The following is a 12,231-nucleotide window of genomic DNA, read 5'->3' on the forward strand; positions in this document are numbered from 1 at the left end:
TCAAGGCCTACTCTACTATACAGTAGAGTCACAGCAGTGGAGATAAGGAAATACCTTGAAATATATTCTGAAGGTAAAACTAACAGGACATTCTGATGGATTAGTATATAAGGGATGGGGAAAACAAGGTAATTTCTAGGTTTTCAGCCTGAGCAACTGGAGGGATAGTGAAATCACTTCCTAAGATGGGAAAGTTTGGGAAAAGAACGGATTTGATGGAGGCTAAGGGAATAAAAAGCTTTCACACACTTTAAGTATGACTTTTCCTGGAAATATAATAATGGATGATAGATGCAGAAAGAGAAAAGACTGTGGACTAGAAATAAAAGTTGAGGGCCCACGAACATTCAGAGTTCAGAGAGAGAAAAAAGGGCTAGCAAAGAAGAAAGGTGGGAGGAAAGTAGTGAGAGGCAGGATAAGAGAGAAATGTCTACTAGAAATTAGTACCTGCAGTTAGTGAAAGTAACTGATGACCCTGAAAAGAGCAATTTCATTGGAAAGGTGGTAATAGAAGCTAAATTTCAGAAGCTTGAAGAGTGAATGGAAGGTGAGAAACCAAATGAGGGCAACTCTTATCTGAGGTTCCAGTGGGTCACAGAACAAAGAGGAGGTCTACAACTAGTGAGGGATATGGAGCCAAAGGAGGCTTTTGTTTGTATTAAGATGGTAGATACTGGATCATGTCTCTTTACTGAAAGGAAGTACTAAAAAGAGAAGAACATGATGATGCAGACATGGAATTAGGATAACTGCAATACCAAAGTCCTAGGGGAAGGTGAGAAGGGATAGGATATGGAGCACAAATAAAAGGCCTGACCTTTGACAGGAGCCAGAACACTATTTCCATTCTGACAAAAATGATGCAAAAAACCATGAGTACAAAACAGGTAGGTTTGAGTATCTGGTGGTGGTGGGATAATAAGGGGGTTTCCTGTCTCACAGCTTCTAATCGAGAAGGAATCATCAGTTGAGAATGAGAAAAGGTAAGTGAGTATGAGTGCTCTGAGGGGAAAAGAAGTGGTATGAGCTGTTAAAAGGTAAAACTCATCAGGAAAATTTGGTAAAATTTCCAAACATGCTAGGTGCCTACTTGAGGCCAAGTAGTCAGCTAGGTATATAATTTATTCAATAATGTTTGGCTATTTGAATATACTTATAGAGAAGGTAGAAAGTTGGATTAAATTAGAACTAGGGTTTAGTAAGGAAAGCACAAGAGTGGAAGTTATTGAAAGTATTTGTAAGGGAGTAATTATAATAAAGAACCACAGAATCTGTGCTGAGTAAGAAGGGACATGATGACAAGAGGGGTATGATGGGCACTGGATAGGTCATCTACATGGATGTTGAAATCACCAAGAAGAATAAGAGTGTGATGGAAAAGGAAACAAAGAAGGTCTAGTCTTTAAAGAGCAAAATGACTAGGAGTTCAGTCTGAGCTAAAAAGAAAGGTAAGGAGAGGCATAGATGTAGCCCTCAAACTAGAGTGTTTGAAGGAAAAAAAGAGAAATTATTTGGGAAGAGCAAAAAGACTTAACTTACTTTCTGGCCCTAAAGTATGGTAAGAAACAGGGCTTTTCTTGGGAATGAGTTGGACATTCAAAAAATTAAGAGGAAAGCCCTGGCTGGGTAGCTCAGGTGGTTAGAGCATCATCCCAATTTGCCAAGGTTGTGGGTGGGTTCGATTCCAGTCAGGGCACACATAAGACTCAACCAATGGTACATATAAATAAGTGGAAAAAGAAATCTATGTTTCTCTTTCACTGTCTCTCTATTTCCCTCCCTCCTTCCCTCTCTCTCTCAAACCAATAAATTAAAATTTAAAAAAATTAAAGGAGACATTCCACTGATTATAGCAGTTTACCACAGTATGGAGAGTTTTCCATATGCATCAGAACCACCTAACTATCTTCTTGAAAATACAGATTCCCATCCACATCAGATCTATTGAATGATAATCTCTGAAGATGAGGCTGGTATTCTATATTACAAGCAAGCATTCCAGATGCTTCTTTGATACGCTAAAAGATTGAGAACCACTAAAATAGTACCTTTGAGAAAATAATATATACAACTCAAGATACACCTGTTTTTTTAAAGTCATGCTATTTTTTTAATACATAGGAGGTATGTAAAATTAAGCATAATCATCTTAAGAGAAAAAAACATCTGCAAAACAAGCCTTTTTTTAAAGTGTTTTACGCAAATTTATTCTTTTAAAGAGTGTGGTAAAATAAGAAAGGGCACAGCCATTTACTTCCAGGGAGGACTATTTGCCCTATAAAGACAATTTGTGGAAGTGGGTATGCTAGAGAAAGCTTCTGTCTCCACAAGGAAAACAAACAGAACACTCTACAGAATTTTGTGTAATGCATGAATATAACTTTTCTACAGGGGAGTGAGGGTATATCTTATTGAGCTGAATCTCCCTGAGGGCCCAATATCAATCTTGGGCTCTCACGGGATTATTCTCCTTTTTTGGCCTGAATTGATAGGTAGTATTCTTTGGTTTTGAAAAAGGTAGAAAAATACCAAGTCCTCTGGAGTAGCAGTCAGAGGTTGGTCCACAAACTTTTCTGATTTTGAGTAAGGCACTTTACCTTTAAAACATCCAACATCAAAGCAAAAATAAAATCACCAAGTGTGACTCCTGGGTGAGTGAATTCCATGTGATTTAGTCATATATATGTATGAACACACACAAGGAAAGGAAAGGCTTCTGAGCATTCTGGGACAAACAAGGCAATCGGTTAAAACCAATTATAAAAGAACAACCTCACCTGGTTTATAGAAATACTGCTTCTGTCATGCACAGAACATGGTACTTACTTTCCTCTGACATGGTAAGGTTTGAAGCAAGGCTTGAAGTTTCAGGTTTCTGATCACTGACTTCGGGGTTGCTTACTTGGCTAGGAGAACCAGAATGAATACATTAGCCCCTGACTGATGTCTGCATTGCTAAAAGTAATTAAATCAAACCCATTTCTTCCAAGGCTATACAAGAAAGAGGCATAGTAAGTCTTCACGATATCCTTATTCTTGGATTTTAGCAACTACCTGAAGAGCTATGGCCAGGGTTAGTACCCACAGCATTCTACTTTTCTTTCTCATATTCCCAGACTCCTTCAATTTTTGTATCACTCAGAAATTCCAGCTAAGTCACAAGCAAGTCGGATTTTCTCTAAAGACAACATAGTAAAAGAAAAATTCCACAATACCTAACAACAATGCTTTAAGACAATGGTTCTCTTAGCAATTTGAGAAGTTTTTTCAAGTTATACATGCTTGCTTCCAGGGGTTCTGAATCTTAAAATGGCTCATTCTACTGTATTTCTCTTCTTCCCCGATTAAAAAAATAAATTTTAATGTTAATATACCCAAGACTGAGCAACATCCTTTTGTTGTTGCTGTTTACTCATAAGGAAAATTAAGAGAAATTGCAAAAGATAAATCATGCAAACTGGGAGGACAAATCATTATGTTTGACACTTTAATGTTGAGAAGATTCTCACTGAAATTCTGGAATGGAGATTAAATTAACTTTCATCACTCACAGTGTCCTTTCTCTTCCTTCTACCTTACTTCCCACTCTTCAGTTATTCCCTCAACTACCAGTATAGCATGTTTTTTAGAAGTACAGATTCTAGATCCAGGCTGATTGAGTTCATATTCCGTTCTGCCAAATCTAGCTTTATGACTAGGCAAGTCACTGGACTTCTTTGTGCCCTAGTCCTTCAACTGTCAATGAGGGGCAATAACAGAATCTACCTCACAGAGCTGTTACAGAGATTAATGAGGTTAATATATAAAAATACTTAGAGCAGAGACTAGAACAGAGTAAGCACAATACAACTATAGCTAGTATTATATTGCTACTCCTCCCCAGTCCAGGCATCCTTCCTACATTCGCATTCCCTAGAAAGAAATGGACGACACTGTACCAGAGGCTTCATATATCTGAGAAGATAACACTGACTAAGACTAGCTTCTACGGAGAGAATTTTTAAAAAGAAATGTTATTTACATTAAAAAATACACAGCACCAAAATGCTTAAAGCTCTTGTATCTTTTCTGAACAAACCTCTAATATTCGAATATAATATCAAAGGTTTTTTCCTCTGGTATATTCTGAATGTTCAAACAATTTTTCCTCAGTTGAGAGAAAAGAAAGAAGGGAAGAAAGATAATTTTAGAGACCTGGAAATAAACACACCAGGAAAGGTGGTTGGACTACCGAGAGTGTTTAAGTGCCTGTTTGAGATGTAATCATGACTGAAAACTGACTGATCAGCACAGTTTAATGTTTTTCTCTCATAATGTTCAGGTGATTGGAAATAAGTATGTAATAGGTAGAGTTGCGTTTAACCAAGGTTGTGACTTTGCTAGGGATGTACAACATAGAGGAAAAGGGGAGGAAGTTAAGATTATTTGCAAGGAACTGACTAAAGTAATACAGGAGTCCCTCTCTATTGCATTCACTTATTGTGGCCTCACTGTATCGCAGGATTTTTTAAAATATTATATTTAATCATTTATCAGATTTTTCGCTATATCATGGGATTTTGCGGTACTGTATACGTATGTTGTTAAAGTTACACAGGTTTATGAGTGTAGAATATGTTTAAGGACATAAGTAGTATTTATAAAAGCGTGGAAAAGGTTAATCAGGGAGTGGGAAAGGCTAATAAGGGACTGGGAACGTTTTATAAGTGTGTGGGAAGGGTTTATAAAGCCTTAAAATATATATAAATACTAAAATAAATGTAAGGTTCCTACTTGGCGGATATTCACCTATCGCGGGGGTGTCTAAAACGTAATACCTGCACTAAGTGAGGGAATACTGTAGATCTTATAATTTAAGCAACGTAAGAGAGATACTCATGTCTGCCCTGGCTGGTGTGGCTCAGTGGATTGAATGCCAGCCTGTGAACCAAAAGTTGCTGGTCTGATTCCCCACCAGGGCACATGCCTGGGTTGCAGGCCAGGTCATGCAAAAGGCAACCAATCAATGCTTCTCTTGCACATGTTTTCTCTCTCTCTTTCTCCCTCCCTTCCCCTCTCTCTAAAAGTAAAAAATAAAATCTAAAAAAATAAAAATAAAGATACTGAAGTCTTTTTTGAGAGAAGGATCGATAGTTGATAGTGAAAATATGATAGATCATCTCATAGCGAGCGTATAGTAAGACATATGGATAGTGTGGCAATAGAATAAATGAGATGCAATGTAATGCGTGGTAGTAAAAGAGTAGGATTCTTGAAATTAAGATGTTAGAGGTGATGTCATTACTGGTTCATATGGCTGGTGGACAAACAACAGGAGATAAGAACTGTGGAAAACTAAAATCCATGGTGTTGTGGAAGCCTAGCATGAGGTGCATAGAGGCTGCCTCTTTTCTGTAAGGGAAGTGCAGCTAATGACCGAGGCATCCCAAAGCTATTGGTAATTAATGCCTAATCCCTTGCACTTCCCTTACTTCTGCTGATTCTTCCCATTTCATATTCTGTACATCTGACTAAAGAATATTCACCATTGTATCTCCTCCATATCTCACAGGTTCTGACAGATAACATGAAGTTGGTACATACTGTTGAATAAATAATGAATAATAAATAAATAAATTAGCAGTTACATACCTTAAAGTTTGCTCTCCTGATTCCTGCATCTTGGCTTTTTTAACCTGCAAAAATAAATATACAAAGAATAATGTAGTGATCTGTTTTTTAAATCATCTAGCTACTCAAATGTCAGGCTAACATTAACTAATAAATTCAGGGTAATTGTTTTGTCTTGCTAAGATTTATTTAATTAACCCTGATTTTATCTTTAAGAGATAGAAACTTTGTTTTTCACATGGAGATATATATATATATTTTATTTTAAAGAAAAAAATTTTATCAGATGCAAGGTAAAACGTTTATCAGGATTTTTACTCAAGATAAAATGTTTACCAGGATGAAATATCTAAACTTGGATACAAACTAGCTGGTTTTAAATTTTAACAGATACACATATAAATGGAACTCTTGGAATCATCTACTAAAAATTTATTTAACAGAAATGTCTTTATAATTGAATTACCAACATACAAAAAATAAAGATAAATTCTTATTACGGTATCAGTAATTTAAAAAATATTCTTCTCACTATTCTGTTTCTTTCCCAAGTTTTCATCTTTCCTAATTCCTTCTGAGATATAAGCATTTACATTAAAACAGCTTAATCCACAAGTGAAGAATCAATGTTTCACACTGCTAATGGATTTCCCAGCTAGCTTTCATGTTACAAAATAATCTGACGTTAGAACTATCTGGCTAGAATAACTAGTTATAGTAGAAGCATGCTTAGTATGCTTAGTCATATAAATTTTTTTTTTTTAGTCACCATAGAACTTTATTAAAAGTTTTCAGTAGTTTTAAATGCTAGTTGCAATCTTACTTTTCAGGAAACGATTCATCTGCAGTGTACAACGTAGATTTTATTGAGAGAAGTTGAGCTTTCTAAAGTCTTTATAAGATGATGACAATGACAATGAGAATAGCTACAGAAATGCTAACACTAAAAATACAAGGCACTTTATGAGGATAACACTACATAAAGTGTATGGTTATCTAGCCACTAAGCTGTACACCCAAAACCAATATAGTAAAAATAATAATAATAAAGGCACTTCAGAGAGGCTTACTAATTGTAAGGCACTCAGTAGCATGGGTGGATTGGGTCATTACTTTTCATCTTCTCAGACTTCTAAACATGGAAGCACTAGTATGATCTCAATTGGTAAGAGAAGCAACTGAGACTTAGGGGAACTACATGATTTGTCTAATTTCATGTAAGTTAGTAGGGATGCTCAGATTCAGCACCACAAAAACAAACTGCAGACCTATTTCTTCTGTGAATATAGATTATTAAAAAAAACCAAACACCTCAGCTAATACTATTACCTAATCCAGCAACATCTTAAAAGAATTATGCATAATGACCAAGTGGGTTTTATTCCAAGTATGCGGGGTTGGGTTAACATCTCAAAATTAACTAATGTAATACATCAAATTACTATTGTAAAAAAGCAAAAATGTCATGATCATCTCAAGAGTCTCAGAGGAAGTACCTGACAAACTCCAACATCCTTTCACAATAGAAATACTCAGCAAACCAAGATTCAAATAAAATTTCCTGAACCTGATAATGAACAAATGTGGGACATCCACAGCTAATACTGTATTTAATGGTAAAAGGCTGGGTGTTTTCTTCTGAAAATGAGGAACAAAACAAGGATGCCAGCTCTTTCCATTCTATTTGGCGATGCACTGGAGATTTCAGCTAGAACAATTTGGCCAAAACAAGAATAAAATGCATCACCTTAAATAGAAAAAGCTAAGACTATATTCACTTACATAAGACTTAACTTGTAAAAATATCGATTAGAACTGGTAATTGAGTACAGCAAATCTGTATGATACAGGATCAGTATATTAAACGTTACTTTTCCTCTCTCAAATCAATAAATTTTTAAAAATAAAAGTAAAATAAAAATAAACTTTTATGGTATATTTTATTGATTATGCTGTTACTTGTCCCAATTTTTCCCCTTTGCTCCCCTCCACCCAGTATGCCCCTTCCCTCCAGCAATACCCCTCACCTTAGTTTATGTCCATGGGTTGTGCATGTAAATTCTATGCCTTCTCCCTTTCCTATATTATTCTTAACATCCCCCTGTCTATTCTGTTCCTACCAATTATGCTTATTAATCCCTGCACCATTTCACTCATTCTCTCACTTCCCCCTCCCAGCTAATAAGCCTTCCAAATGATCTTCATACCTATGATTCTGTTCCTGTTCTAGTTGTTTGCTTAGTTTGTTTTTGTTTTTATTTTTTAGATTCAGTTGTTGATAGTTGTGAGTTTGTTGTCATTTTAATGTTCACAGTTTTGATCTTCTTTTTCTTAAGTAAGTCCCTTTAACATTTCATGTAATAATGGCTTGGTGATGATGAACTCCTTTAGTTTTACCTTGTCTGGGAAGCACTTCATCTGCCCTTCCATTCTAAATGATAGCTTTGCTAGGTAGAGTAGTCTTGGTTGTGGGTCCTAGCTTTTCATCACTTTGAATAATTCTTGTCCACCCCTTCTTGCCTGCAAATGGTCTTATGATAGATAGTCTTATGGGAACTCCTTTGTAGGTAACTCTCTTCTTTTCTCTTGCTGCTTTTAAGATTCTCTCTTTATCTTTAACCTTTGGCATTTTAATTATGATGTGTCTTGGTTGGCATCTTTTTTGGGTCCAATTTGCTTGGGACTCTCTGTGCTTCCTGGACTTACATGTCTATTTCCTTTGCCAAAGCTTTCTTTCATTATTTTTTCAAATAAGTTTTCAATTTCCTGTTCTTCCTCTTCTCCTTCTGGCACTCCTATCATTCAAAAGTTGGTATGTTTAAAGTTGTCCCAGAGGTTCCTAAGCCTCTCCTAATTTTGTTTTGTTTTTTGTTTTTTTGCATTCCTGTTTCTTCTTTCTGGTCTGGTTGAATGTTTCTTTCTTTTGTTCCAAACTGTTGATTTGAATCCTGGCTTCCTTCCCTTCACTGTTGGTTCCCTGTATATTTTTCTTTATTTCACTTTGTGTAACCTTCATTTCTTCCTTTATTTTTTGCCATACTCTATGAGTTCTCTGAGCATCTTTATCACCAGTATTTTGAACTCTGCATCTGATAGGTTGGCTATCTCCATTTCGTTTAGTTCTTTTTCTGGGGTTTGTTCTGTTCTTTCATTTGGGCCATATTTCTTTGTCTCCTCAATTTGACAGCCTCGTTGTGTTTGTTTCTGTGTATTAGGCAGAGCTGCTTTGACTCCCTGTCTTAGCATACCTGTTAAGTTGTAAGTGGTGGAGTTTTAGATATTCACCAGGGCAGGGCAACCTGCTTTACCTTTTGTGGCTCTGTATCTGGGGGAGAGGTCAGAGAGGGGACAATGCCACTGCCTGGCAGTTGAATGCTTGCTTGGCACTCATCCCATTTCCAGTCACTTCACCCCATTCCTGTATTTGACTGACATCCTTCTAGCTTTTGCCCTGGTGTGATTCCCAGAGTGGGTGAGTTTGCATATCTAGGATCAAGTGGGCCCTTTAAATGGACTCTCCTGAGAGACCAGCAGTTTCTTCCACCACCCCAAACCTCACTGGTTTTTACAGCTAGAAGTTATAAGGCTTTATTTTCCTGGCACTGGAACCCTGGGCTGCGTAATCTGTCCTGGAGCTGGGGTCGCTTGCTCCCAAGGTATCCCTTCCAATTTTTATCCACCACACATAAATGTGGGACCGCCTGTTCTGCCGGCTGCCACCATTTCACCACTGCCACGCTGCGCACATGCGTCCCCTCTGCCCCAGCTCCCTGTCTCCATCCCTCCTACTCATCTGGATAAATATGACTTATTTAAATCCTTGGTTGTTGGACTTCCTTACAGTTCAATTTTCTGGCAGTTCTGGGTGTTTTTTGTTTCGAGTTTAGTTGTGATCCCTCCTATGGTTGCGCAAGGAGGTGAAGCATGTCTGCAAAGCCATACAAATTATGAATATTAAAATGCATTTCAAGCTAACAAAAGGCAAAAATGTTGCTAAATAATTTTAAACAAACATAGCTGGAGGGACTGTTGCTTTTTAAATATGATTAAATTTAACATTTGAGATACTGTTTGCCTTAATTTGTGCAATTATATGTCCCCCTATAAGTCAGGGATAGGAAGCATGTGCTACCTTGGCACTAGAGGCAGGTAAAGAACTTAAAGGATACAGATGTATGCATATTTCACTAGATTATAAACACATAGTCCAGACATAAAAAGAATGTAAAATAGTGTGGCTACTAGTAGTTCCTCAAGACAAGGTAAATAATAAAAGCAAAATAAATACCAGGACAATAAAATTTTTCATGGACATCTATTTCTCATAAGAAAATACAACAAAATAAATGCAACCAAACATTCTTGGTTCATTGACTATGGCTTACCAATAGATGTTATATTTAATGCTGTTTTAAGTTTCTTAAGTACCAAAGAAGATAAAATAAAGAAAAAAGGGACATTAAAAACCCTCTAAATTTAAAAACAAAATTACAGAAGCAAATGGAAAAAAAGAAAAACAAAAAAAGACACCCCCCCTGAGGTGGCTAAACCTTTACTAAGCATGATATTAAATTCAAAAGCCATAAAGGGGAAAATACATTGATAATACAAAAATCCAAAACTTTATATGATAAAAGATACCTTAAACAAATCATGTGGTCAAGGGATCCCAGGATGATATACAGACTGCAACAAAAGGCTTTAACAAACAACCCTGGCTGGTGTGGTTCAGTGGTTTGAATGCTCGCCTGTGAACTGAAAGGTCACCAGTTCAATTCCCAGTCAGAGCACACGCCTGAGTTGCGGGCCAGGTCCCCATTTGGGGGCATGCTAGAGGCAACCAATCAATATATCTCTAGCACACTGATGTTTCTCTCCCTCTCTTTCTCCCTCTTTTCCCCTCTCTCTATATAAAATAAATAAATAAAATCTTTAAAAAAGAAAAAGAAGAAGAATTTATCAACATGATTTCACTGAAAGGAGTAGGCAAAAAAGGAGCTGACTTAATAAGGTTGGAAAATGGTGTTTTGACTGGAAACTGCAAGGCTAAAGAGAAGACAAATTAAACTATCTGCCCTCCATAATTTCACAAATGACAAAACACAAGCTTGTGTTATAAAATGTGCTGCCCTTCCCACTTGAAGATGACAGTATTGACATAAGGTCAGATAATAATGTAATTTTCCAATAATGGGGATGAATTTAAGCTTAGCTCACCCTGAGACCCTCTTTGTGATCAAAGAAATGTATTTATGAGCTGGTGGTTTAGTAACCAAAATAAGTCTCTAGTCTTCAAACAGTAATTAATACAATGAATTTATCTTATGTTAGTCTTAATTGTAGTAGAACCATGGAGGAACACATTTAGCTAATAAACAACAACAACAACAAAAAGGGGTCTGTCTTAGAGCAACATTTAAAAATATACCATTAGGGCCGTATAAGTAAAAACCATGTTTTTTTCACTTTTTATTACAGTGCCAACTCAGTTATAAAAAGTACTCATAAAGAGAAATGAAGGAAGTATACCTGAAGTCATGTCTACCAAACAAAAAGACTAGGAGAGGAAAATGTATTAACAGCTAATTTTTTACCATTTCATAACCCCAAGTTTGTCTTGATTTGAGCAATTATGTCTCCCTGTAAGTCAGGAATAGGAAGTATGTGCTACCTTGGCACCAGAGGCAGTCAAACTAACTCAAAGGAGACAGCTGTATTTCACTGGATTATAAAAGTACGGGTTCAAAGAATATGATCCGGAAACTGACAGAGTGTAAAACAGTACAACTACTTTAGTAATAGTTCCTCAAAAGGTTAAACATAAGAGTTACCATGTAATCCAGCAATTCCACTCCTAGCTATATAACCAAGAGAAATGAAAACATATGTCCACACAAAAACTTGCATATGAATGTTCATAAAAGCATTATTCAAAATAGCCAAAAAGTGAAAACCCCAGTATCTATGAACAGATAAATAAAATAATAAATAAAATGAGTATTGAATATTGAGTTTGATATATACATTCTAAAATTTTTTTCTATGCATATAATGCCCTTTCAAAACTTAAGTTCAGAGACCAGTTTTCAAGGGCAACCAGCTTGCCGGAAATAATCTGGGATTATACCTCTTATCCCAAACTGAGTCTGGTTAGTGCCCTCTTTCACTCTTCTAAAAAAGAATTCCAGTTTGGACTATAATATGAGCTGCTTCAGAGTAGTTAAAAATGTGAAAACTGGGAGAAAAACACTGAGTCAGGTAAAGAGTGACCACAGAGAAAAACCATTTCTGATTGCAGACAGGATGGAGAATTGACTGGCATTAAGGGAAAGTGAAAGATAGAACCTGTGGCTAGAATTTATGTTGAATTGTTTACAATGACCTGAACAAATCTTAAATCTTAAGATAGAGCAAGTAAGAAGTAGAGAAACAAAAGAGGGGTGATCCAATAAGAAAAAGAGAGAAGATCCCCATCAGTAACATCTCTCTATATATACAGGTAAACAGTAGGGTTAAAAATCTTAGCTTTATTATCATCAACTTGGCACAGGACCACTCTTCCCACTCAAATTTTCAATCTCCACTATGGCCTGTGAAAACTTATTTTTCTCCTCGAAGTCT

The 12,231-nt window shown here is 36.4% G+C and overlaps 1 protein-coding gene across 4 annotated transcripts in view; it reads right to left on the reverse strand.

The window, feature by feature from the left end:
* Nucleotides 1-12,231, reverse strand: part of EYA3 (EYA transcriptional coactivator and phosphatase 3) — a 98,971-nt gene that overhangs the window by 54,483 nt on the left and 32,257 nt on the right. For all 4 annotated transcript variants that reach the window (XM_090268905.1, XM_090268903.1, XM_090268906.1 and 1 more), the window contains exons 3-4: nt 5,632-5,675; nt 2,827-2,906 (exon numbers count right to left, since the gene is read on the reverse strand). In XM_090268905.1, the coding sequence (XP_090125031.1) occupies nt 2,827-2,906; nt 5,632-5,675 (124 nt within the window). The remainder of the gene's footprint in view (nt 1-2,826; nt 2,907-5,631; nt 5,676-12,231) is intronic.

This window comes from Furipterus horrens, unplaced genomic scaffold (genome assembly GCF_987537825.1).
Source record: "Furipterus horrens unplaced genomic scaffold, mFurHor1.1.pri manual_scaffold_3, whole genome shotgun sequence".
NCBI lineage: Eukaryota > Metazoa > Chordata > Mammalia > Chiroptera > Furipteridae > Furipterus > Furipterus horrens.